This window comes from Myotis myotis, unplaced genomic scaffold (genome assembly GCF_014108235.1).
Source record: "Myotis myotis isolate mMyoMyo1 unplaced genomic scaffold, mMyoMyo1.p scaffold_m19_p_8, whole genome shotgun sequence".
Lineage (NCBI taxonomy): Eukaryota > Metazoa > Chordata > Mammalia > Chiroptera > Vespertilionidae > Myotis > Myotis myotis.
Genome location: NW_023416390.1, coordinates 73895743 through 73920215, shown reverse-complemented (window position 1 = coordinate 73920215; position 24473 = coordinate 73895743). Strand labels below are relative to the sequence as shown.

General features: G+C 39.5%; 1 protein-coding gene across 6 annotated transcripts in view; it reads left to right on the top strand.

The window, feature by feature from the left end:
* The window catches only part of SPOPL (speckle type BTB/POZ protein like), a 66635-nt gene that overhangs the window by 27483 nt on the left and 14679 nt on the right, over positions 1-24473 (top strand). For 2 of the 6 annotated variants that reach the window (XR_004969124.1, XM_036318579.1), the window contains exons 1-9: positions 4143-4234; positions 4523-4687; positions 14833-14969; positions 15150-15271; positions 15511-15662; positions 18315-18442; positions 20171-20266; positions 23614-23791; positions 23872-23927. Coding sequence is in view for 5 of the 6 variants with exons in the window: in XM_036318579.1 (XP_036174472.1) it covers positions 14892-14969; positions 15150-15271; positions 15511-15662; positions 18315-18442; positions 20171-20266; positions 23614-23791; positions 23872-23927 (810 nt within the window). In the remaining variant the exon portion in view is untranslated. Of the gene's footprint in view, positions 1-4139; positions 4235-4522; positions 4688-14832; positions 14970-15149; positions 15272-15510; positions 15663-18314; positions 18443-20170; positions 20267-23613; positions 23792-23871; positions 23928-24473 lie in introns of those variants that run through there. The other 4 variants (XM_036318581.1, XM_036318583.1, XM_036318582.1 and 1 more) reach the window with 4 other exon arrangements.

Below are 24473 nucleotides of genomic sequence, written 5' to 3'. Positions count from 1 at the left end.
TGGCACCCAGGACCCAGGCCTTCGCTCTGGCTACAGTGGAGAAGCCAAGCAAGCCTCTTCAGTCTTCAGTCGTCTTCAGTCTTCACTCTGGGTCTGCGTATGCAAATTAACCACCATCTTTGTTGGGTTAATTTGCATACTCATCCTGATTGGCTGGTGGGCGTAGCAGAGTGACACCAATTTGCGTGTTTCTCCTTTATTAGTGTAGATTAGAGCTTGAACGGGAGAGGAGGGGCTGGTTTCAGCTATTTGAAATTTTTATCAGAAAAGGTACCAGGCTTTTGCTGTTGTTTATTCTCTTAAGCACATTTGAAGTTATAGAAGACTAGGGGCCTATAGTGCACCTTGAAAGGAACTGTGGGCCACGAGGCTGCGGTGGGCATAGGGGCGGGTCTTGGCCCATCCTCCGCCCCTCTGCTTGGCCCCTCCTGCCGCGAACCCCAGGCCCCTGTGTGCTGGCAGCCCTGCTCCCACTGCCGCCACTCCCATGTGCTGACGCACCAGCCCTGCTCACACCCGCCGACGGCACCAAGCAATTGGGGCCAGCACCAGCAGCGGGTATGAGTGGCGGCTCCAGCGCCAGCAGCAGGTGGGAGCGTGCAGAAGCAAAGAATTTTCAGTAACCACCAGAGGTTCGCCCCGATGGCAGCGACTGGCACCACTTCTTGGTCTGGTGCCCTTGCTCACCTGCTCCACCATCCCACCACAGTCAACACCTGCCTTTTTCCATGCTCGCCCCCTGGTGGTCAGTGCACGTCATAGCGACTGGTTGTTCGGTTGTTCCGCCATTCAGTCTATTTGCACATTAGCCTTTTATTACATAGGATTTTATCCACCGTACTTCTGAGATCTAGTTCAAATTACGAGATCAGGTGTTGCCTTTCTCTTGTCCTTTGTTTTCTCAGGGCCTACATCAGTGTCGGTTCCCCCAAAATATTCAGATGGGTCAGTGAATAAGAGAAAAAGAAAGAGAATAAATGAATGAATGAATGAATGAATGGTTGAAAAGAAAGAAAGAATCAGAGAGGTCTTGAGACTTGTCCATATTGAGTAGTCTCCTGACTGCTATAGTCTCTCCCCTTTTTAATTCACCACAGTTTATACATTACTATAATTTGAAATCTTACCTCATGAGATTTATTAACCATAGTTATAAACTGTCATACCAACTAAATAAAGTTGATTTTTCAAAAATCCCTATACTGTCTTTATAAGATTTCTATAAACAGCCTCCTTTAGAAATGAGAAATATTTGCTTTATATATTTTAAGTAGGTATGGCTATTAATATAGATTTAGATAGGCTTATATTTTATTGGACCTTGTATATAAGTTATTAATAAGTAATGAGAATTAACAAGAATCCTTCCTTGTTTTCTGACCTTTTTTTTAAAGCATCTTGTTCTTGTTTTATTCAAGTATACTTTAAGTATACCATTTTGACCCTTAATTGTCTCCATTTCTCCCAGGGTTACTTGAATTGGTTTATTTTATTTTCTTTGGATCTTTTCCCAAATATCTATTGCCTTTGGTTTTCCATTAATATTTTGAGATGAAGAATTAAGTTAATAAGTAATGGTATCTGGCTTGGTTTTCTCTAAAGTTAAGTAGACCTGGGGCAGGCCTCTCCCTTAAAAGGGAAGGGGCTATGGATGCATTCAGTGTAAGTAGGCAAAGTGTTTCAATGTAGTGATTACTCAATGTAGGTTGTGGGTAGGTTGGGAACCTCCACACATGTCAAAGTAAGGAGGGCTTTATTTTGTGTAGAGTGCTTTAATACAGAAATTCTATTAGGAATTATCTCTTCTCACCATCTCATCCTTATATGTCTGTTATGATATTCAGAGATAGTCCAGTCTAAATCCTGTTTGTCTCTCGGGCACTGACACTTTCACAATCCTGTCTCTCAGGCACTGACACTTTCACAATCCTGTTTGTCTCTCAGGCACTGACACTTTCATAAGGAATGTACCCAGACAGACGGCCCAGTTCCTTAGAGGACAATTCTTGGGCTTTGGTATGATGGTAAAAACCACAACTGCCAGCCTGGAGAAAGGGAAAGGCCCCTACTTTTCAGATAGCCGACATGCTGTTTCTAAAATTATTAACCTGATGATTGCCACTTGCCCTTTTTCTGCTGTTTATATTTGATGAAGGGGTGGTTCTTCTTTCGGCCTCCAAGAAAAAACTGTGGAGAGATACCTATCTTATCTTAGTTTGTGATTTTCTCTCTTAATTTCTCTGCTAATTTGCTCCCATCTGATTGATTTCTCTGCTAATTTGTTTCCATATATCTGCCTTGAATTTCTCAATTTCTGATCACCAATATGACCCTTTCTTATATTCCAACCTTTTTATGCCTTCATTCTTTTTTAAAAATATATTTTTATTGATTTCAGAGAGGAAAAGAGAAAGATGAGAGAAAAACAACAATGATGAGAGGGAATCATTGATCGGCTGCCTCCTGCACTTCCCACACTGAGGATCGAGCCCGCAACCCTGGCATGTGCCCTGACCGAGAATTGAACTGTGACCTGGTTCATAGATCGATGCTTAACCACTAAGCCATGCTGGCTGGGCACCTTCATTCTTTTGTAAATGTTCATTGTCATCTCATTGTTATGTTGGGGAAATAAAAGAAACATAAGTGTTCTCACTTCTGTGCCTTGAGCATTGGACTGTTTTCAAAGTTCCATCTTCAGTACAATATCTGATCCAGATGTGTGTGTGTGTGTGTGTGTCATATGAGTTTGGAAGAGTGAATAATCCCCCTTGTTATGGTTTTTTTTTTTAAAAAAAATGAGGTGTTTTGTGTGTGTTTTTGGCCAGTAGGGGTTACTAATGTGCTGGAAAGGGTGTCTTTAATAACATCATGTCTTTAGTGTAAGCTTAGGCTGAAATCCAGGCAGGCATTGCCATATTTTAACATTATAATCTTGGGCAGGTTACATAGCCTTTTGTACGCTAATTTACACATCTATAGTATTGGCAGAAGCACTTAAAACCTTCTTCATAGAGTTATTTTGGGAATCAAATTATACTTATGCCTGGCATATAGAAAGTCTTTAAAACGTATCTACTCTTGGCCTTATTAAATTGCTTCTATTCAGAAAAATGTTAGTTATACATTTTAGATAGCTCTTTTCTTACAAAACAGATAAGTTTCTGCAATATTGTCTATGTAGTAGCTTATCCTATATAAAAAAAGGCTAATATGCAAATCGACTGAAAGGCAGAACAACTGGTCGCTGTGATGTGCATTGACCACCAGGGGGCAGATGCTCAATGCAGGAGCTTCCCCCTGGTTGTCAGTGCACTCCCACAGGGGGAGCTCTGCTTAACCAGAAGCGGGGTTCATGATGGCGAGCGCAGCAGGAGTGGCGGGAGCCTCTCCCACCTCCGCAGCAGCGCTAAGGATGTCTGACTGACGGCTTAGGCTTCATTTTCTGCTTGCTTGGCATTTTAATAGTCAGCCAAGTTGATGGTTTAGGATCTTCTCACATATTTTTCAAGCATGGATTAGGTCTCAGGTATACACATAGCCTTCTAGTTTTTCTAGTATGGGAACTTTTCAAATCCCCTTTTTCCCAAATATATTTCTCAGCTTCTTTCTTTCCAGGCTTTCCTGTTTGGCTATTGCTAGTCCCAACTCTTAATGTTTGTGCTAATATATTTGCCTTTAAATGATTTTGACAAATACTGCTGTCCAGAAATGATTCCCTCCTGGGGAAGCTCCAGGGAAGGTGAAACAAAGCTAAGACCTTGAACTGAATCTTTAGGGACTTACCAAACTGGACAAAGCACACAACCACACAGTTCTTTATGAATAGGTCTAATACGTAGTTTGCTCTGGTACCAGCAGCCTGCACCAGGCTGATGTCTTCATGACTGCTGCCGAATTCAGGAGTGGGGCATGGTAAGTGAGTATGTTAAAATGCCAGTTTTCCCCTAAAATTCTGAAGCTGCATTCTTCATTAAGCAATACCCAGATTGTAACTGTTGACTTAATTCCAGAGTTCCAAAAAACTGATTCTGATAGTTACTGTCAGCTTATTCATTGCTTTTGTGGAAGGATGGAGCTTTAGCATTCCCCACTTCGCCATTTTTAGTGACGTGTATGTGCATATACTTTATAACATATCTGTGAACTTCTTTCTCTACAGTGTAGGATTCACAGAAAAATAAGAATGAAGAAATTCATTGGTGTAACAAATTTAGGATACAGATAACTTCTGGTAGGGGAAAAGATTTGATGATAGTGGCGGGGATGGATACACAAGGATGGTGAAAAGATGGTTGTTTGACATGATTCTTTATGTTTTCTGAATATTTGAAATACTTTATAATTTCTGTAGCTGTGGATGTGTCTATGATGTGCATATAGAACATTAATTCTGACATGCAAATATTTTGTTAAAATAAAAAATTACATGGAAGAATCCTTTATTTAATTGGTAATTGGTGTAGATCACTTGTTTTATATTCTCTAGATCTTATTTTGGTTGTTCTCTCTCTTTCTGCAGGCTTTTCTGCAGTAACAAGAATAGGAAGTCTTGAGCATCTGCAATGTAGTGGATATTCAACTATCTTATTTTTTTTTTTTCTTTTTGAAGAGAAGGAAAAACTAGAATACTGGAAATAGCACTGAAATGAATATTGGGACATCTTTTTCTTCTAATTATCTAAGTGTAAGCATGGACAGTTTATTTTTCTAGTCTAACCTATTTTTATTCTTGATCCTCATCTGTTAATTAAGAGTGGCACTAGATAGTTAAGGGCTTAAAATAGCTCTATAATATCAGGAGGTTTAGCATGATTCTGTGGAAAGAGTATAGAGTTTGGAGCCAGATAAATTTGTGTTCAGTTACTTTCTGGTTACTTAAAGTGTAAAGTAAGCTATCTAGCCAATCTAATAATTTTCTCATGGTTAAGATGAGATTATTACTACCCCATCTCATAGAGTTGCTGAAGAATAAACAGTGTTGGTACAGAATGTCTTGTAAGTGCTAACCAATGCAGTCTGCTCACCAGCATTCTCCATATCTCCATCCCACAACTATATCATTTGAAGAAGTAGCTGGAATGAAAACAGAATTTTTTTTACCTTTTATTTAGTTTGCTTTTATATATGAACTGGGGGCCCAGTGCACAGATTCGTGCACCTTGAAAGGAACTGTGGGCCGCAAGGCTGTGGTGAGCACAGGGGCGGGTCTCGGCCCATCCTCAGTGCCCTGGTCGCAGCCCCTAGTCCCCTATCTGCCAGCAGCCCCGCTCCTGCCACCGCTGCTCCCATGCGCTGATGGCACTAGCCTCACTCGCATCTGCTGACGGCGCGGAGGGATTGGGGCCAGTGCCAGCAGTGGGTGTGAGTTCTGGGTGGGACCGTGGCATGCAGGAACAAAGAATTCAGTAACCTCCCCAATGACAGCAACCGGCTCCCCGCCTTGGTCTGGCGCCCTCACTCACCTGCTCTACCATCCCACCGCGGCCAACGCCTGCCATTTTCTACACTCTGCCACCTGCTGCTGACACCCACCATGTTCTGCACGTGCCCCCTGGTGGTCAGCGCACGTCATAGAGAGCGGCTCTGTTGTTCGGTCCCACCATTCGGTCTATTTGCATATTAGCATTTTCTTATATAAGATGATTTTGTGAGTTACACTTAGGAAGGTAATAACTCCTACACAGGTATTAAAGAACTTTTTCTTCTTTACTCTTCAGGTTTTTAAAACTTATTTAAGTATTTTATTAGTATTTAATTAACTAGAGTCTTATAAAAGTTTTCTTTGACTTACCATCCTCTTTGACCTAACATCTCTCAATCTCTACTTAAAAGTGAGGTCCTTTCAGGCATACATACTCTTTGATTTTTTTAAATATATAGCATATCTTACATATTTACTCTGCCAATACACTCTTAATGGTTTCATAATTCTTCATGTATAAATATATCCCAACATACACTATGTTTATAGCTAACAATGTTTTCCCCACAGTTGTAACATTTTTCCCAGGATAAATTTCTAGGATGACTCTGAGAAAGAATTTTTGTTGATACGAATTGTAAAATTGTCCTGCATAAAAGTCTTACCAGTAATGTCTGCAATTTTGTTGACTGTAGGGATTTTAGTTTAAAAGAATCTTTGATGATACTGTTGGTGAAAAATGGTATGGGTTCTTTTTGTATTTCATTGATTACAAATGAGGGTAAGGTTTTTGTTCCTTTTGTAGTTATTTTCTTATAAATTGCTTGTTCATCTCAATACCTTTTTATGAATGTTTCTGAAATCATTCTTAGTTGTCAGGAACTATGTATAAACTAGAGGCCTGGTGCACTAAATTCGTGCACGGGGTGAGGGGGGACGGACCCTCAGCCCAGCCTGCACCCTCTCCAATCTAGACCGGTAGTCTAGACCGGTAGTCGAACATCCCTCTCACAATCCTGGACCGCTGGCTCCTAATTGCTCACCGGCCTGCCTGCCTGGTCGCCCCTAATTGCCACCCCCCTCCCCCACCACCGGCCTTATCACCTCTCACTGCCTCTGTGTACCGGCCTGGTCGCCCCTAGCTGCCCCCCGCTGCTGGGCAGGTCGCCCCCAACTGCCCCCTCCCTGTCGGCCAGGTTGCTCCTAATTGCCCTCCCCTGCCGGCCTAGTCACCCCTCACTGCCCCCCCCTGCTGTCCTGGTTGCCCCCAACTGCCCCCCCATCCAGCCTGGGCTCCTCTTACTGCCCCCCCACCCCCTGTCAGCCTGGTCGCCCCACGCAGCCTGCTGTTCAGTCATTTGGTCATCCCTCGGGCCGGCCCTGGGTGTCTGGAGAGAGACTGGGCACTACCATCTTGTGGCTGTGGGCACCACCATATTTGAGGGCGTGGCAGTCAATTAGCATATTCCCTCCTTAGTGGTTGTGGGCGCCACCATCTTTGCAATGGTGTGAGGGTCAATTAGCATATTCCCTCTTTATTAGATAGGACTAGAGGCCCGGTGCACAAAAATTTGTGCACTCGGGGGAGAGGGGTGTCCCTCAGCCCGGCCTGTGCCCTCTCGCAGTCTGGGACCCCTCGGGAGATAACGACCTGCTGGCTTAGGCCTGCTCCCGGGTGGCAGAGGGCAGGCCCAATCCCTAGGTGCAGCCCCCGGTCGAGCTCAGAGCAGGGTCAATTGGGGAATTGGGGCACCGCCCCCTGTCATGCACAGAGCAGGGCGGATCAGGAGGTTGCGATGCCACCCTCAGTCACGCTCAGGGTAGGGCCGATTGGGGGGTTGGGGCAGCGCCCCCTGTCACACTCAAGGCAGGGTCGATGGGGAGGTTGGGGCACCGACCCCTGTCATGCACAGAGCAGGGCCAATCAGGGGGGTTGGGGCTCCGTACCCTGTCACGCACAGAGCAGGGTTGATCAGGGGGTTGGGGAGCTCCCCCCTGTCACGCACAGAGCAGGGCCCATCGGGGGTTGGGGAGCTCCCCCCTGTCACTCACAGAGCAGGGCCGATAGGGGAGTTGGGGCACCGCCCCCTGTCACACACAGAGCAGGGCGGATCAGGGGGTTGGGGCACCGCACCCTGTCACACTCAGGGCAGGGCCGATGGGGAGGTTATGGCTCTACCCCGTCACACACAGAGCAGGGCCGATCAGGGGGTTGGGGCACTGCACCCTGTTACACACAGAGCCGCAGGGCGATCAGGGAGTTTGTGCGCTGCCCCAGTCACACTGATCCCGGTGCCAGGAGGCCTCGCGGTTCCGCTGATCCCGGTGCTGGGAGGCCTCGCGGCTCCGCTGATCCCGGTGCTGGGAGGCATATTACCCTTTTACTATATAGGATAGAGGCTTGGTGCATGGGTGGGGGCCGGCTGGTTTGCCCTGAAGGGTGTCCTGGATCAGGGTGGGGGTCCCCCCTGGGGTGCTGGCCAGCCTGGGTGAAGGGATGATGGCTGTTTGCAGCTGGTCATACACCCTTCAGGGTGGGGGTCCCCACTGGGGTGCCTGGCCAGTCTGGGTGAGGGGCTGAGGGCTGTTTTCAGGCTGGCGGGTGACTTAAGCTCCCAACTGCTCCTTTTCTTTTTTTTAATTCTGGGCCAGCTTTAGCTCTGGCTCCAGCTCTGAGGCCTCTGCTGCTGAAAGTAGGTATCTGGTTTGTTTGGGTTCTATAATCGAAACACTGTATCAACTCCAGCTCTGAGATCCTGGCCGGCTGAAAGCAGGTTTCTGGGGTTTTGTTTAGCTTCTATATTTGTAACAATGTTTCAAACTGCAGGCTCAGAGGCCGGCAAGGCAGGCGGGGAACGTTGGAGCCCTCCGTCACTGAAGCAAGCAAGCCTCATGTTAGCTTCAAGCTGCCTGTCTGCTGGCCGCCATCTTGGCTGGCAGTTAATTTGCATATCGCCCTCATTAGCCAATGGGAAGGGTAGCGGATGTACGCTAATTACCATGTTTCTCTTTTATTAGATAGGATGGTTTTCGTGGACATCAAATATTCTGTCGGCATTTTTATATAAAATTAGCTATACATTATCATTTTCTTCCTATTTTGTCAGAAATTTCACCATAAAAAGTTAAAAGGGAAGTTATTAAAACAACTTTAAATTTATGTTCCCACTAGAAATGTATGAGAGTGCCTGTGCTTATACTGTCACCAATCTTTTTGATTGTTGCTTGTCTGATTAGGCTAAAAAATTGTGTCTTAATTTAGTTTTCATTTTAGTTGTCTAATTATGAGTCAGGTTCTTTTTCTGTGTGTTTTATAGTTTACTTTTTCTTTATAGTTTTTAGGCATTCTTTATATATTAGGGAAATGAACTCTTTATGTGTTATATGCATTGCAAATACTTCTCTTGGTTTATTGTTTTAAAATTGGTCATGGTGCAGTCACTGGCAGAAGTATTGCGTAAAACCCTTTCACATATTTCTCACTAGTAAGTCTGAGAAGCATTACTCTTTTAGTATATTTATTAGCTACTAGAGGCCCAGTGCACCACATTCATGCACTAGGGGGGTGGGGGCTTCCTCAACTTGGCCTGCGTCCTCTCACAGTCTGGGACCCCTTGCTCCTTACTGCCCGCCTGCAGCGGAGGTAGGCGAGGCTCCCGCCACCACTGCTGCACTCGCCAGCCATGAGCCCAGCTTCTGGCTGAGCAGCACTCCCCCTGTGGGAGTGCACTGACCACCAGGGGGCAGCTCCTGCATTGTGCTTTTTCCCCCTGGTGGTCAGTACATGTCATAGTGACCGGTCGTTTGGCCGATTTGCATATTAGCCTTTTGTTATATAGAAAGAATGTGCTTAAGAGAACTATCCAACTCATATTTCTACTCCTATTTTTATCCCCAGCACAGTTTCACCATCCTGGGCTAGGCAGGAAAACCAAGTATCTTTGCTGCCAGATAGTTGAATTGGATTTGGGTCTGCTGTTAGGGAACTTATGGCTTTGTCAGCTAAAAGTAGCAAACGGAGTCTGAAGGAAAGAGGACAGACAGCCAGCAGCTTTGCTGACTAGGCAGGACCTCTTTGCTTGTCTTGGAGCTGTGACCTGAGGGGCAGGCCTTATGCTTGGCACAAGTCTAGTGTCCTAAATAGCTGTTCTCAAGGATTATAGGCTCTGGACACCTTTTGGTGCTCTCCCTCTGCCTTGCTCCAGAAAAAATGCATTTATATGCATCTAGAGCCCTTATTTTTGCAATTGCCACCAGGGGACACCTCCAGATCACCTGGCTGTGGTGGGTAGCAGGGTCCCACAGATTGTATACATATTTGCATACTTTTAAAAGCTGCTTCTTGAGAGCATGGCCGCCAATCATCCTGTATCTAGGTGCTTACATCCTCCCATTTGGGACATTGACAAGTACTGGCATTGACAAGTACTACTGGGATCTATCTATACTAATAAAAGGGTAATATGCTAATTAGACCAGGCTGACTGGCCATCTTCCAGAGGTCCGACTACCTTCTGGACAAAGCCACAGTGATAGGGGCAAAGGCAGAGGCAGTTAGAGGCGATCGGGCCGGCAGGGGAGACCAGTTATGGTGGACATCAAGCCGGCAGGGGAGGGCAGTTGGTGTCATTAGGCAGGCAGGCAGGTGAGGGGTTAGGAGCCAGTGGTGCTGGATTGCGAGAGGAATGTCTGACTGCCGGTGTAGGCCCGATCCCACAGGGATTTGGAGAGGGTGCAGGCCAGGCTGAGGGACACCCCCCACCCATGTATGAATTTTGTGCAGCGGGCCTCTAGTTTTAAAGTAATAGACTCCTTGGACAAGCACAAAGGTTTGAGCGATATCAAGAGATCGGGCAGGGTTCAACAAGGTTCATCTGCTACATGAGGCCACAGCTTCAAGTCTAGTGCACATTTTTAACATCCTTCTTCATTTGTAGTTTAAAATGTTTTCATACCTTTTACATGTCTTTTTGGTTATATATATATAGATATATATATGTGTGTATATATATATATAGATATATACACACACACATACATACATGCATATATACATATATATATATGGTGGTGCAAATTGATTGATTTCAGAGAGAGGAAGGGAGAGAGAGAAAGAAATATCACAATGAGAGACCCCACTGGAGATCGAGCCCACAACCCAAGCCTGTACCCTGACTGGGAATTGAACCATGACCTCCTGGTTCATAGGTTGACAGTCAACAACTGAGCCAGCCAGATGATTCTATGTATATTTCAGATGGCTTTCTTCAATCTTTGTTTTCTCATTTTACGCTGTTATTTCATTGGGTATAGACATATAGCAAATGAAATTCTTGCTTCCCCTCCCCCCCCCCCAAGTAGTTTCTTTTTGTAGGACTCGTGAGGTTTCCTTTCCTTATTAATTATTCTTAAATGAAAAGAGGGTCCTCCAGATTTGAGTTCCTATGTTGGAATGTAATCATCACACACACCCCCACCTTTACCACTGCAAAGCTACATATGCAGCTCTTTCATTGTCTTTCCAAGTTACGAAGCATAATCATCTAGACGTTAATATCGTGGCCAGATTATCAGGAAATAATTATGCATCCAAATGGATATAGTATGAGAACAGCTAACTGGGAGGAAATTTTATGATATGACACATAGTTTGTTTTTGTTTCTTTGTTTTTTTGTTTTGTTTTGTTTTTTTAATATATTTTACTGATTTTTCACAGAGAGGAAGGGAGAGAGATAGAGAGAAACATCGATGAGAGAGAAACATCAATCAGCTGCCTTCTGCACATCTCCCACTGGGGATGTGCCCGCAACCCAGGTAGATGCCCCTGAATGGAATCGAACCCGGGACCCTTCAGTCCACAGGCCGACGCTCTATCCACTGAGCCAAACTGGTTTGGTTTTTTTTTGGGGGGGGGGGGTGGGCAGGTTCCAGGTACTTTTATTGCTTTCAGGTCAGATCCTGAGGAGAAAGTTAACACCTAAGAAGTCATTTCTTGTACTTGGATTGTTCATAGTGAGAAAAGCCAATGCCATTGTGTTCCTTCCGAAGGTCACTGGATTCCCCCAGGAAACTGTGGAAGTTTTCTTTTTATTTCTTCCACATGGAAGCCACAAGATGTATTATAAAGTGACAATCCCATTTGATTTAGCAATTTTGTCCTTAGAGAATAGATGATGTTTTCAGAAGACTTCTTGCCATTTCCTGTTTGGATTCCATTCCTCTTTGCAAGCTGCTTTCTCTTACTCAGATGATCTGATTACCTTTTAATAATAATGAACAGGTTTCTTGTTTCATTGAGTGGACAGCAGTGAATAAATAGTGACCCTAGAGTATTGCTTCTAGTTTTGTTCCCGAGGCAAGACACTACTACTATAAGATTTGTTTTTTTTTTTATAATGATGTGCTGTATAAGACATTCTATTTCTACATATAAATTATATACCTAAGTCTATATATATATATATATATATATATATATATATATATTGTAAACTTTTATTTTTTTAATTATTATTATTTTTTAAATTAAATCTTTATTGTTCAGATTATTACAGTTGTTCCTCTTTTTTCCCCCCATAGCTCCCCTCCACCTGGTTCCCACCCCACCCTCTGCCCTTACCCCCTCCCCCCCAATTGTCCTCATCCATAGGTGCACGATTTTTGTCCAGTCTCTTCCCGCATCCCCTACACTCCCCCCCGCCCCCGTGAGAATAGTCAGTCCATTCCCTTTCTATGCCCCTGATTCTATTATATTCACCAGTTTATTCTGTTCATCAGATTTTTTATTCACTTGAGTTTTAGATTCACTTGTTGATAAATGCATGTTTGTTGTTCATAGTTTTTATCTTTACCTTTTTCTTCCTCTTCTTAAAGGATACCTTTCAGCATTTCATATAATACTGGTTTGGTAGTGATGAACTCCTTTAGCTTTTTCTTATCTGTGAAGCTCTTTATCTGACCTTCAATTCTGAATGATAGCTTTGCTGGGTAAAGTAGTCTTGGTTGTAGGTTCTTGGTATTCATCACTTTGAATATTTCTTGCCATTCCCTTCTGGCCTGCAAAGTTTCTGTTGAGAAATCAGCTGACAGTCGTGTGGGTATTCCCTTGTAGGTAACTGGGTTTCTTTCTCTTGCTGCTTTTAAGATTCTCTCTTTGTCTTTTGCTCTTGGCATTTTAATTATGATGTGTCTTGGTGTGGTCCTCTTTGGATTCCTTTTGTTTGGGGTTCTCTGCACTTCCTGGACTTGTAAGTCTATTTCTTTCACCAGGTAGGGGAAGTTTCCTGTCATTATTTCTTCAAATAGGTTTTCAATATCTTGGTCTCTCTCATCTTCTGGCACCCCTATAATTCTGATGTTGGTACGCTTGAAGCTGTCCCAGAGGCTCCTTACACTATCTTCGTATTTTTGGATTCTTTTTTCTTTTTGTTTTTCCGGTTGGGTGATTTTTGCTTCTTCATATTTCAAACCTTTGACTTGATTCTTGCGATCCTCTAGTCTGCTGTTGGAACTCTGTATAATATTCTTTATTTAAGTCAGTGTATACTTAATTTCTAGTTGGTCCTTGTTCATATCCTCGAAGGTCTCACTAGATTTCTTGAGGGTCTTACTAAATTTATCGGCGGTTTCTAGAAAATTCTTGAAAAACCTTATAAGTGTGGTTTTGAACTCTATATCCAGTAGTTTGCTTTCCTCCATTTCTGTCATTTGTGACCTGTTTCTTTGTCTCCGCATTTTTTGTGCTTCCCTGTATTGATAGAGTGGCTTTCTGTGCTAGGTGTCCTATAGGGTCTAATGGCTCAGCCTCCCCAATTACCTGAGGTGGACACTGTTGGTGCACCCTTTTGTGGCCTTTGTGCACAGTCTTGTCGTAGTTAAGCCTTGATTGTTGAAGGTATCACTGGGAGGAATTGACCTCCAGGCCAATTGAATGTGAGAATCAGTTGTGTCTGCAGTGGGAGAACTTCTGTGCTGGAGACACCCCTCTGGGGTAAGACTTGCTTCAGTGGGGCTTTGGTGCTCACTGAGTCTGCCCCCTGATTGTGTCTCTTATGGATCTGAGGAGTTATAATCTGGATGGTCCCACTCTGACCACTGGGTACACTGGCTCTTGGATCTCTAAGGAGGTGCTAATTTAGCCTCTGCCTGAGGCTACCCAACAGGAGCTATGGAGAGATCTGCAGATTCCTCTTCTTTGTTTGGGGTTTGGAGGTGCCCAGATGAGGCCCAGCTGTGAAGCAGTGCAAGCTGCTGTGGGGCCTTGGGCCTTCTTTTGGAAGTTCTGGGTCTCTCTGACCCAGCTGCAGTTTGTTAGGTAATTTTCAGATTACAAAGGGCCAGGGCATTCATATGCAAAAACCTCTGCTTGCAGCTTGGGTGGGGCGGGCTCTCAGGGATTCATCAGGGCAGAGCAAACAGCTATGGCTGATCCTCAGTCCTACCCTAAGCGGCCCCATGTCTCAGTGTCCCGGTAATTGCTGCAAGCATCTCTGAGAGAAAGCCGCCCTCAAGTTCCGCCTGATGACAGACAGTCCAGTTTCTCCCCGTATGAATCTGGGTCCCCAGAGACTTGCTCGGAACTGGAGTTCAGAGCAGTTGGGAGCTTGATACTCCCTCCCGATTGAAAAAGACAACCGTGTCCTCAGTTGCCAGCCCTTTTCCACGTGCGCCTCCATACCTCTGCCCTTTACTTCCGCACCTCCTCTGAGTCTCAGTGTGCTTTTCTCTCTCCTAGTTGTAGAATTTCCACTCAGCCAGCCTTCCTGTGTTTCTGGATGATGACCTTTCCGTCTTTTAGTTGTATTTTTGAAGTGGTTGTGTGAGGCAGCAATTTCCGGTGCTTACCTATGCCATCATCTTGGTTTTTCAGCATGACACATAGTCTTTAATAGGGAACAAACTGATAGGGATGGAGTTTTATTGTGAGATAAAATTAGACTTTTGTGGAAATCTATTTCTTACTACACAGCATTACAGTTAGGTCCCATCTGTGTTTCATTGGTCAAAATTTTGGGATCTACCATATGAGTGACCAATATTTGTAATATCCAAAGCTCTTCTGACTTTAGAACCCCTTGGATTTTTGCAAATAGTCAATAAAAAGATGAAGGAAGTTGAATCAAATATTGTTTCTATATTATTTAGTGTTTATGATCGTACTATTAAGCTATGTAATTTTTGATTCATAGTATTTTGGTAAGTTTACCTTTATAAAATAATACCTTATCTACAAGTATTAGGTTTGTTTATGTTCCTAGTGTTATATTACAAAGGCTGATTTCTTGAAATTATAAAAATAATGAAATACATGTTCCCATATAATTGTTTTATGATTGTTTAAATATTTCTTCCCTGAATATAGTCAGTTAAGCTTTTTGATCAGTAAATGAAATTTTTTTCCTTTTAGTAAAGTACTCAACTGTATGGGATAGTGCATAAATCTTGGAAGACTGCAATAAATCGGCAATGTCTCGGGAACCCACCCCACCTCTCCCTGGAGATATGTCTACTGCTCCTATAGCAGAAAGCTGGTGTTATACACAGGTACATGTCGTAGAAATGCCTCACTTTATTTTACTTGCAAATTTTACAGTATTTTGAGAGTATTATGAAGTACTTTGGTATAGTTATTAGAAATGTTAAAAGACTGGGTCATAGGATGTTTAACATGTGACAGGTTAAAAGCATAAAGTTCACTATGAAAGTGTTTTTTGAATCTCTTAGGTTAAAGTTGTAAAATTTTCCTACATGTGGACCATTAATAACTTCAGTTTTTGTCGAGAAGAAATGGGTGAAGTGTTAAAAAGTTCAACATTCTCATCTAGCCCAAGTGACAAAATGAAATGGTAAGATTTTTGTTTGCTTAGAGTTTAGATGTTATCATTGGCTACTTTATTGTTTTGTTGTTACTATACCTGAACAGATAATAGTCTATTTTACCGTAGATTTCTAAGAATAGTATAGAGGATTGTAAAGAACTAGGGGGGGATTGAGGGGATATTAACAAATGATTTCGGTATTGCCTCTCTTTTCTGAATATTTCAAGTATCATATTCCTCCATGTGAGCCTGTTGTTTTATTTTAGGTGCCTGAGGGTAAATCCAAAAGGATTAGATGATGAAAGTAAAGACTACTTGTCCTTATATTTGCTTTTAGTCAGCTGCCCAAAAAGTGAAGTTCGAGCAAAATTCAAATTTTCCCTTCTGAACGCTAAAAGAGAAGAAACAAAAGCAATGGGTAAGTGATTTGCAAACTGAATGAAGACTCTGTAACTACTTGCTGTGACTTCTGCATGTCTGCCTACAAAGCTTAGGATATATTTTCCCACTAAAGTCTGCTTAACCTAAAACATTTAATTTGGCTATTAATTAATTTTAAACACCTGTGTAGAGCTATAGTTTTTGTAGTAAGTTTTAGACTTCATAGACATGTAAAATTATTTAAAATAATACTAAAATTTAATTTTCTCATGTTCTAAAATGACATTCACTTGTCACTTGAAAGCACAGTTGCTGGTCCCATGCCTGGCATATGTAATAGGTGCTCAGGAAATATTTCTCTTCTCCCTTGCTATTTTTGTTAGATAAAATCTGAAGAATATTGGAAAGATTTTTAATGTCTTATTTTGTCCCTAAAATTTTATTTAAATAATAGACCAGAACATTGACTGAAAGAAGTCAGTTTTTCTTAGCATTAAGACTTGTTCCCATATGTAACCTGCTGAAATCATGTAACCTGGAGTTTTAAAAAAAGATGTATAATATATCATAACTGCTGCATTAAATTTTAAGTGTTTTCACAGAATCAAGTTAACATCACAAAATAACCTCCTCTAAATACATACTATTTAATATTATCTTTTATTGCCAAAGTAATACAGTTTCACATTATCTGGCATTTAAGACAGTGGAGTGTCTTAGTCCAGGCTGCCATGACAAAATACCACAGACTGGATGGCTTAGAAACAACAGAAATTTATTTCTCACTGACCCTAGAAGCTGGGAAGTCTAAAATAAGGTTGCTACCATGGTCAGATTCTGATGAAGATCCTTTTTTTGGGTTGTGGACTAACTACTCATGTTTTCACATGGTGGAAGTGGTTAGGGAGCTTAGTGAGGTCTTTCATAAGAGCAACATTCCCATTCATGAGGACTCCATCCTCATGAACTTATCTAGTCCCAATCACTGACCTCTTATACCAGTGATGGCGAACCTTTTGAGCTCAGCGTGTCAGCATTTTGAAAAACCCTAACTTAACTCTGGTGCCATGTCACATATAGAAATTTTTTGATATTTGCAACCATAGTAAAACAAAGATTTATATTTTTGATATTTATTTCATATATTTAAATGCCATTTAATAAAGAAAAATCAACCAAAAAAAGAGTTTGCGTGTCACCTCTGACACGCGTGTCATAGGTTCGCCATCACTGTCTTATACCATCACATTGGAAGGTATTGTTATAGGCACCTCACCACCTCCAGAGAGGTGTTCCAGGACAGTGCCCTGAGTCAGTGGGAGAAGGCTGTTTCCAACCTCAATCATTATCTTCTCATATAAATGAATTTATACGAGAGACCTTAACTATATTGTGGAAAGCCCATTTATTAAAGCATGCACCTTTATTAAAGAAGCAAAGCAAGCAAACTGTACCTCTGGTTATGAAGCACAGATGGGTTCTCAGCTATTCTGAAGAGTGAGTTGGGAGGGAGTCCGAGGCTTTATATGCCTTTTTGTTTATAGGTTTCAAAATTCCTTTGCTGAATATTTTGGTACAGGTTAATTCTCGAAGTCCCTTTTTTTACTTTATTGTGGCCTTCCCAGAAATCATGAGTAGCACCTGGCAACTTTATCTTGCCAAGCCTTAAGACTGCTGGCTTCTCCACTTAGGGAGTAAAACTGCCCTTTTTTCCTTTCCCTTCCTTCCCAGCACCTCCCCCCCCCCCCCTTCTGTATTGTCTCCTTAGGGAGGTTTGTTTTTTTTTTAACCATTTGCTCTCCTGTCCTTGGCTGGGGAAGATAATGGCTTGTTCGTTACAAGCTAGCTGCAAAATTGGCCTTGTTTTAACTTTTTTTCTCTTTCCCTATTCTTCCTGCCTGGAATCCTGTAACAGTATGGTTTCCACATAAGAATTTTGTTGGGATACACACATTCAGTCCATAACATAGTGTGTTGCAATTAGATTTACTACTGGTTCCACCTCCAATTAATTTTTTGTGTAACAGACAGTGAATACTTAATTGTAGAGGATGTTGTTTATGTCATAGTATACAGTTTACTTCAGACATTTATTTATTAAATTATACTAAAAACCGTCTTTCAGACTTTTATGAAAATTGTTTTTAGGGGACTATGTCTAAAGCCCTGGGAATGATAAGTGACATTATTTAGCTTTTTCACCAGTTAATGGGTGTCTTCTGGTTCAGTAAAACTTGTCAGTGGGATGGATGTCCCAGGAAAGCTTAAGCTTAAAGGATTTCCTGATGACTTAGAGCATCTGCTTTTAAAGGGAGAAGAAGGAAATGAGAGTTGTGTTTGTAATCAGGTGCTGATGGTAGATGATGAACAATATGCCCATGCCAGTGTATTTTGATCTTATTTTATTATTATAGGGCCTAGATCTTTCTTCTCCATGAGATTTGATCTGCATTTTCTTCTACCTAGAAATTCAGGAATCTGAAAGTGAGCTCATTTGATGGCCAAAATTTGAGTAGTGCTGGGGAATGATCTGGCTCTACCTGATATACCTCTGATGACACATTTTATTTATGAACACAAATATCTGTACTTCTTACTATTTTTTCATATTCACTTAACTGTGTTATCATTTACAAAAATGTTTCTTGGATACTTGTTTTATTTAAACTTCTATTCTGTTTCCCACCAGAAAGCCAAAGAGCATATCGATTTGTACAAGGGAAGGACTGGGGTTTTAAAAAATTCATTCGAAGGGATTTTTTGCTTGATGAAGCTAATGGTCTTTTACCAGATGACAAGCTTACATTATTTTGTGAGGTGGGTACATTTTTTTATTTCATGGAACTTCGTGGTTATATTTAGCAATGGAGCAAAATTATAAACAACAACAATATTGGGTATATTATAAAAAATAATAACTGGGATAATTGATAAGGTTTCATTTGAAAATATTTTACTAATAAAAGTTGACTAGATTGTCTTAGAAATCAGAGATATGACACTATGAAAAAATCTGGTCATATCTCTACTTGTAAGTTATATATGCCGTTACACTAACACATACTGAACATTCCTTTCTTTTATGAAGACTATGAGTGTCTATGGGTGTGTATATTTTTATTTGAAAAATGTAAATATCTTCATCATTCTGGATAATTCTGACGTAGATACTGAATATTTTTTGTCATATTCAAATTGGACATATTAAACATTAAGACATTATTAGTAGTTTACCAGTTTGAAACCATATTTGAACAGTGAACTGCCTGAAAAAGATTGGGAAGCTTTTTATTCATTCAAGTAGTTGGGTTCATTTAATAAAATAATGTTTTTAGCAATAGTTTCTCAAATTTTTAAGTATGCCCCTGTCTGCATGTTATCATTATGTAGTTTTATGTATACAAATTGTTGAGATTCAGCTTTGGAGTGAATTCAAGAATTATATTATGTTACCAGTATAGTTTACTATAAAGACTCTGCATCGGTTACATAGTTTTATTGAAAAATTTTAAAGTAGTTGATAATTTTCAAAGGAGTGCCAGTTAATAGGATATAATCAGGTAAACTCAGTGTTAAATATATTTCAATAGGTTATTGTAGACAGATGAGTGTTTTGAATACTTAGTAACTTCCTTAATTACTACTAAGTTAGTTTTGATTTCTTTGTAGAAAATGTGGAAGATTTCTTGGCAAGATTACAAACTAATTGTACGCCATTGTGCTGTTAGAAGAATAATTGAAACATGGCCCCAGAGATGATATAGTGCAAATATAGTACATCTTATTTTTACTTAGACAAGTTAAATGAACTGTATGATGAGTTTGTTATGAATACAGTTATTTGGTTGATAAAGTACATACCACAAATATCTTGAGCATAAATGATTATTAAATAATTTTTTTAAAATAACTAAACATTTGTTATCAATAGAGATTCTAAGAAGTATTCTAAATAAATGTCATATTGTTTTAAAATTTTAGTATTCTTAATATAACATTTCCAAGAATTTTAGTAGTTATCTTAAATTTTAGCATGTTAATTTTTTTAAAAATCTTGTAATCTTAGAATTTTAAAAAATCTTAAAAGCTATGTAATCCAATTAAAAACTACTGTAGCTAAAAGTCTATTTGTAAAGACTTTTACTATTAACTTTTAATTTTAACTTTTTAAGGTAATATTTCTTTTTTTAGAATTGAAATATTATTTACAGGTATGTTCTTAAGCATGTTTTATTGGAACCTAGACAATCAAGAAATTCAGAATAAAGGCTGAAATTGAAAATACACTTTTTTGAGGTATACTTTTTATCTGCTAGATTGTGCACGCTAGTGACCTTAAAATAGAGCCCACAGGGACTTTACATTTTAAGTTGGCTTTGATCAGATTCAGTTTGGATACTGTAATTAAGTGCCCTTTTATCAATGTAGACATTTATACCCTGGGCACCATATTAGGCATAGGAAGGCAAAAAGTACTTTGAACAAACATTCCTCATGCCCTCCACCATTTCTTCACACCTCTCATTGCTGCCCTTCCTTCTACAGCATCTTCAGCACTGCTTGCAGAAGAGGAGGAAGCATTGCACTGCCCACGTAAAGAACTGCCTCCTCCCCCTCCCCTGCAAGTGGTGCTGTAGACAGGTAAGGCAGTTTGGTGCTACCCTTTTTGTGCAAGACATAATTTAATCTTGCAAGTTCCATACTGTAAATCAAGTAGCCAGGGGTAGAAATTCCTAACTGTGTAAACGGCTCTATGCCTTCTCTCCCAAAGTGATACAAAGGGCAGGAATTGAGGAATAAGTAGAAAAATAGGAAAATAGAAAATTATTTAGGTTAATTCATCTTCTTAAATCCAAAATATTTTAAATAACTTTGTAGTCTACAGACCCATGCCATTCTATTATATATATTCGGGGGGGACTGGGTGGTATATATATGAGTTTTTCATAAAATTAACTTACTTCATTTAGAAAGATACCCTTTTCCCATCCTATTTTTTCTTGCCAAGATATTCTTTCAGTTTTAAAATACTTGAAACTTTGGCTTTTATTCTCTAAAAAGCTCTTTCATAGCAAAATGAAAACTTGACAACATTGTTTCTCTCACCCAGATTTCAAAACGGGATACCACCTATTTAGGAAAATCAAAAAATCTAAGACCCACTATTCTATAAGATGTTGTGAAATCACACTGTTAAAACTTGACTTTGGAACCAGTGTGAGGGATGGTTAGGTAGTTAACTAGAGCAGAAAAATTTGTAGTCCTATACACCTTTGTAAATTCCTAGCTCTCAGAATTAATTTAGAGAATTGAGATTTTTTTTTTAAAATTGGAACCAGCCGTCACCTAATTCCACACTTGAGGAGACCCAGATTTTCAGAGTACTTACAGTTGAGAAGAGCATGCACATGTTTCTTTTTAGTCTGAATAGTAGTCTGAGTTGAGCCAAAAGCAAATTTGGGAAAGAGCTGTCAAATGAATTTGAGGCTTTGCTTTGCAGTATTTAGTCAATTTTGAGTATTCTGCATTTGCCCTTTTATTTTGAAAGAAAAACAGTTTAACCTCAGGAAAGAATCTCAGCCTTTTTTCTGAATTTTTTACTCTAGGTTCCATTCAATAAGAATGTTTTATTACCTGTATTTAAATATGTACCAGGGACAAACTAAAATTTTAACTAACTTCTTAATATAGGTATCAAGAAAATAATTATCAGAATTTAATGCATATCAATTTTTAATTAGATTATTAACTTCTGCTCAATAAATAGTCCTTTGAATACCCTTGGAGAATGGAATGTCTTAATTAAAATTTGTGGTTGCTATGACAATAGATATGTATGTCAATAATATAAATTCTTTTGAATTATAATTACATATACAAAATACAAATGAAATGTAACATCACGTTCTGGCCTGATAATAATGGCTTTATTTTTTGATGCTTTTATTTCCTTAGTTACCAGATTTTTGCCAAATCTTTACATTAAATGTGTTATTTTGAGTTAGGATAATAGGCAGTGTATAGAATTTAAGAAATCCATTCCTAAATTAAATATATCATTACATTTTTATAACTCCACTGCATACATTATGCAAGTAATTGAACTGATAGAGTTCTTGCTGTCTAGAAATCTCAAGAGAAATGTTTTCTGTGAACAAATAAATACTATGTGATAAAAAACTGATCCCTAACTAAATCCTGAGTATTAACACCAACATATTTGGTTTATGTATCATTAAGTTATAATGGTGTAACAGGGCAATCAAGTAAAGATTGATGATGCTTTTTTCTATTTTGTAGTTATTAAAATTTTAGAAACTATTTGAATAATTAAAAACTTAATAGGAGAATCTTTATATACACACTATTTTGGCACTTGTATTTAGGAAAGCATCTCAAAAGAGTGTTGTGATAAATCCTTTCTGAATCATAATTGCACTAAAGTAGTACTACTAATTTAAAAAACATATATCTAAAGAAATATTGTGCAGTACAAAGAGTGCTGAAAAAATGGAATCTGGGAATGTAGGTCTAGTCTCCCTGTGATATTGACCAGCAGTGTGATTTAGGACATTTTGGTTACCTTCTCTTGCTCTCACTTTGAAAACTTTTACCAAATAAGGTGATTGATTAGATGATTTCTATGGCATATGATTCCAAAAGGTTAATAATGCAAGTTGGAAAAACAAAATGATTAATTAAAAATACCTCAATAAATTTTTTCTTTAGAAGTGCCCATTCACATAAGTGAGATACATGTTTATACATCTAGATGAATGAGAACTTCCAAGATTTAATATTCTCCAGATATTTTATACTGGATTATTATTATACTTTTCGTGTTAGCATGTTAGTAGTTTGGTCCAATTTACCTATTTGTAATTTACATTTTCTACGTAGTTTACTGTATTTATATGTGTCCTTATTTATACCTATTCTTATTTAATAAAAGCCACATGAAATGTTTTCAAATGAACATATGTATCTATTCCTGCATAAGAAATGATCACAGCTCTGGCCGGTTGCTCAATATATAGAGCGTTGGCGTAGACAGAAGGGTCATAGCTTCAATTCCTGGTCAAGGGTACATACCTCAGTTGCAGGAACCCCAGCCCCAGTAGGGGCATGTGCGGGGGGCAGCCAATCAATGTGTCTCTCTTACATTGATGTTTCTCTCTCTCTTTGTCTTCCCTCCCTTTCATCTCTCTCTCTTCCCTTCTACTCTCTCTAGAAATCAATGGAAAAAACATCCTCAGATGAGGATTTAAAAAAAAAAAATGACCACAAAACTTAAAAGCTTAAAAACAATGGCTAACTAACATAGCAGTTTTGTAAAAAATGATTTATTTACTCTAAAAAATATGCTTTACTTGTTGAGGTAGTATTTTCTTCAGTTTATTAAACGTAATTTGAAATTTCTTATAGTAGAATTCTTTCAAAGTGGTGTACAAGACTTAATAGTGTTTTAAGATTATATTCAGTAGACAGTGGTCATCTCCATTGAGTAATAGTTTAATCCATATTTTATATTTGAGTTTGTATAAAAGCAATGTTGAAATTATATCAGTTTTTATTGATTAGTGAATTCAGTAAATAAAAGGTCTGAAAAACTAAATCATATTTGTATTCTTACTGTTGATTTTTAAAAAATAAAAGATCCCATGAACTTTTAATAACTACAGTTGCTTTTGTGAGAATTCTTATACTTTAAAATTTAAATCAATTTAACTATATATTTAAATCAGTTTTACCAGAGTTGAAACATGTAGGAATAGCACTTAAAATACTTCCCAAATTGCAAATCATAGACTGTAGTTTTATAACCTTTAAATTGTATCCTTAAATTCAGTGATCAGGTATTATCTTTATCAGGAGTGCATTTAATTATTCAAATAATTTTAATGATAAGATATTTAAGTATAGTCTTAGTAACTAATTATTGATATTAAATTGTAAAAGTGTTTTTCTTACTGTCCCTTTTTTATTAGGTGAGTGTGGTCCAAGATTCAGTAAATATATCAGGGCATACTAATACAAATACTTTGAAGGTTCCTGAATGTCGACTAGCAGAAGATTTAGGTAATCTCTGGGAAAACACAAGATTTACAGATTGCAGTTTTTTTGTGAGAGGACACGAATTTAGAGCTCATAAATCTGTACTTGCAGGTACTTTCTACTTTTGGGTAATATAGTACATTTCTCTTATAAATGTGTGCATTAAATAATGATGCTTAATCTTGTTACAGCTCGATCCCCAGTTTTTAATGCAATGTTTGAACATGAAATGGAAGAAAGCAAAAAGGTAACCATAGTTTAAGGGTTAACAATAAATTTGTGCAAAAGTAGAATAGTGGACTGTATATTTTAAAAGTAACAGCGCATGTTCTCAATTGTTATACTATGATTTTAGAAAAAAATAGAAAGATGGGGAAAATGGGTTCTCTAATAGAACAGTCGATGTGACCTAAAGTGGGTGAATATTCCAGATAACAGCTATTTGGGTGCCCACTTGGTAGAAAAATAAGTAGGTAATTCTTGTACAGAAGGGTAGTTATCAAAGGACTGTTCGTGGCCATAGCTATTTGGGAGTTCTCTGATTAAGAAGTATATTTCTCACCCAGCCGGGGTGGATCACTGGTTGAGCATCAGCCCATGAACCAAGAAGTTCCTGGTTCTATTCCTGGTCAGGGCACATGCCTAGATTGTGGGCTAGACCCTCAAGTAGGGGGTGGGCAGGAGGCAGCCAATCAATATCTCTCTCTCTCTCTCTCTCATCAATGTTTCTATTTCTGTATCTCTCTCCCTCTTTCTCTCTAAAAAGCAATAAAAACATATTATTTATAATAGA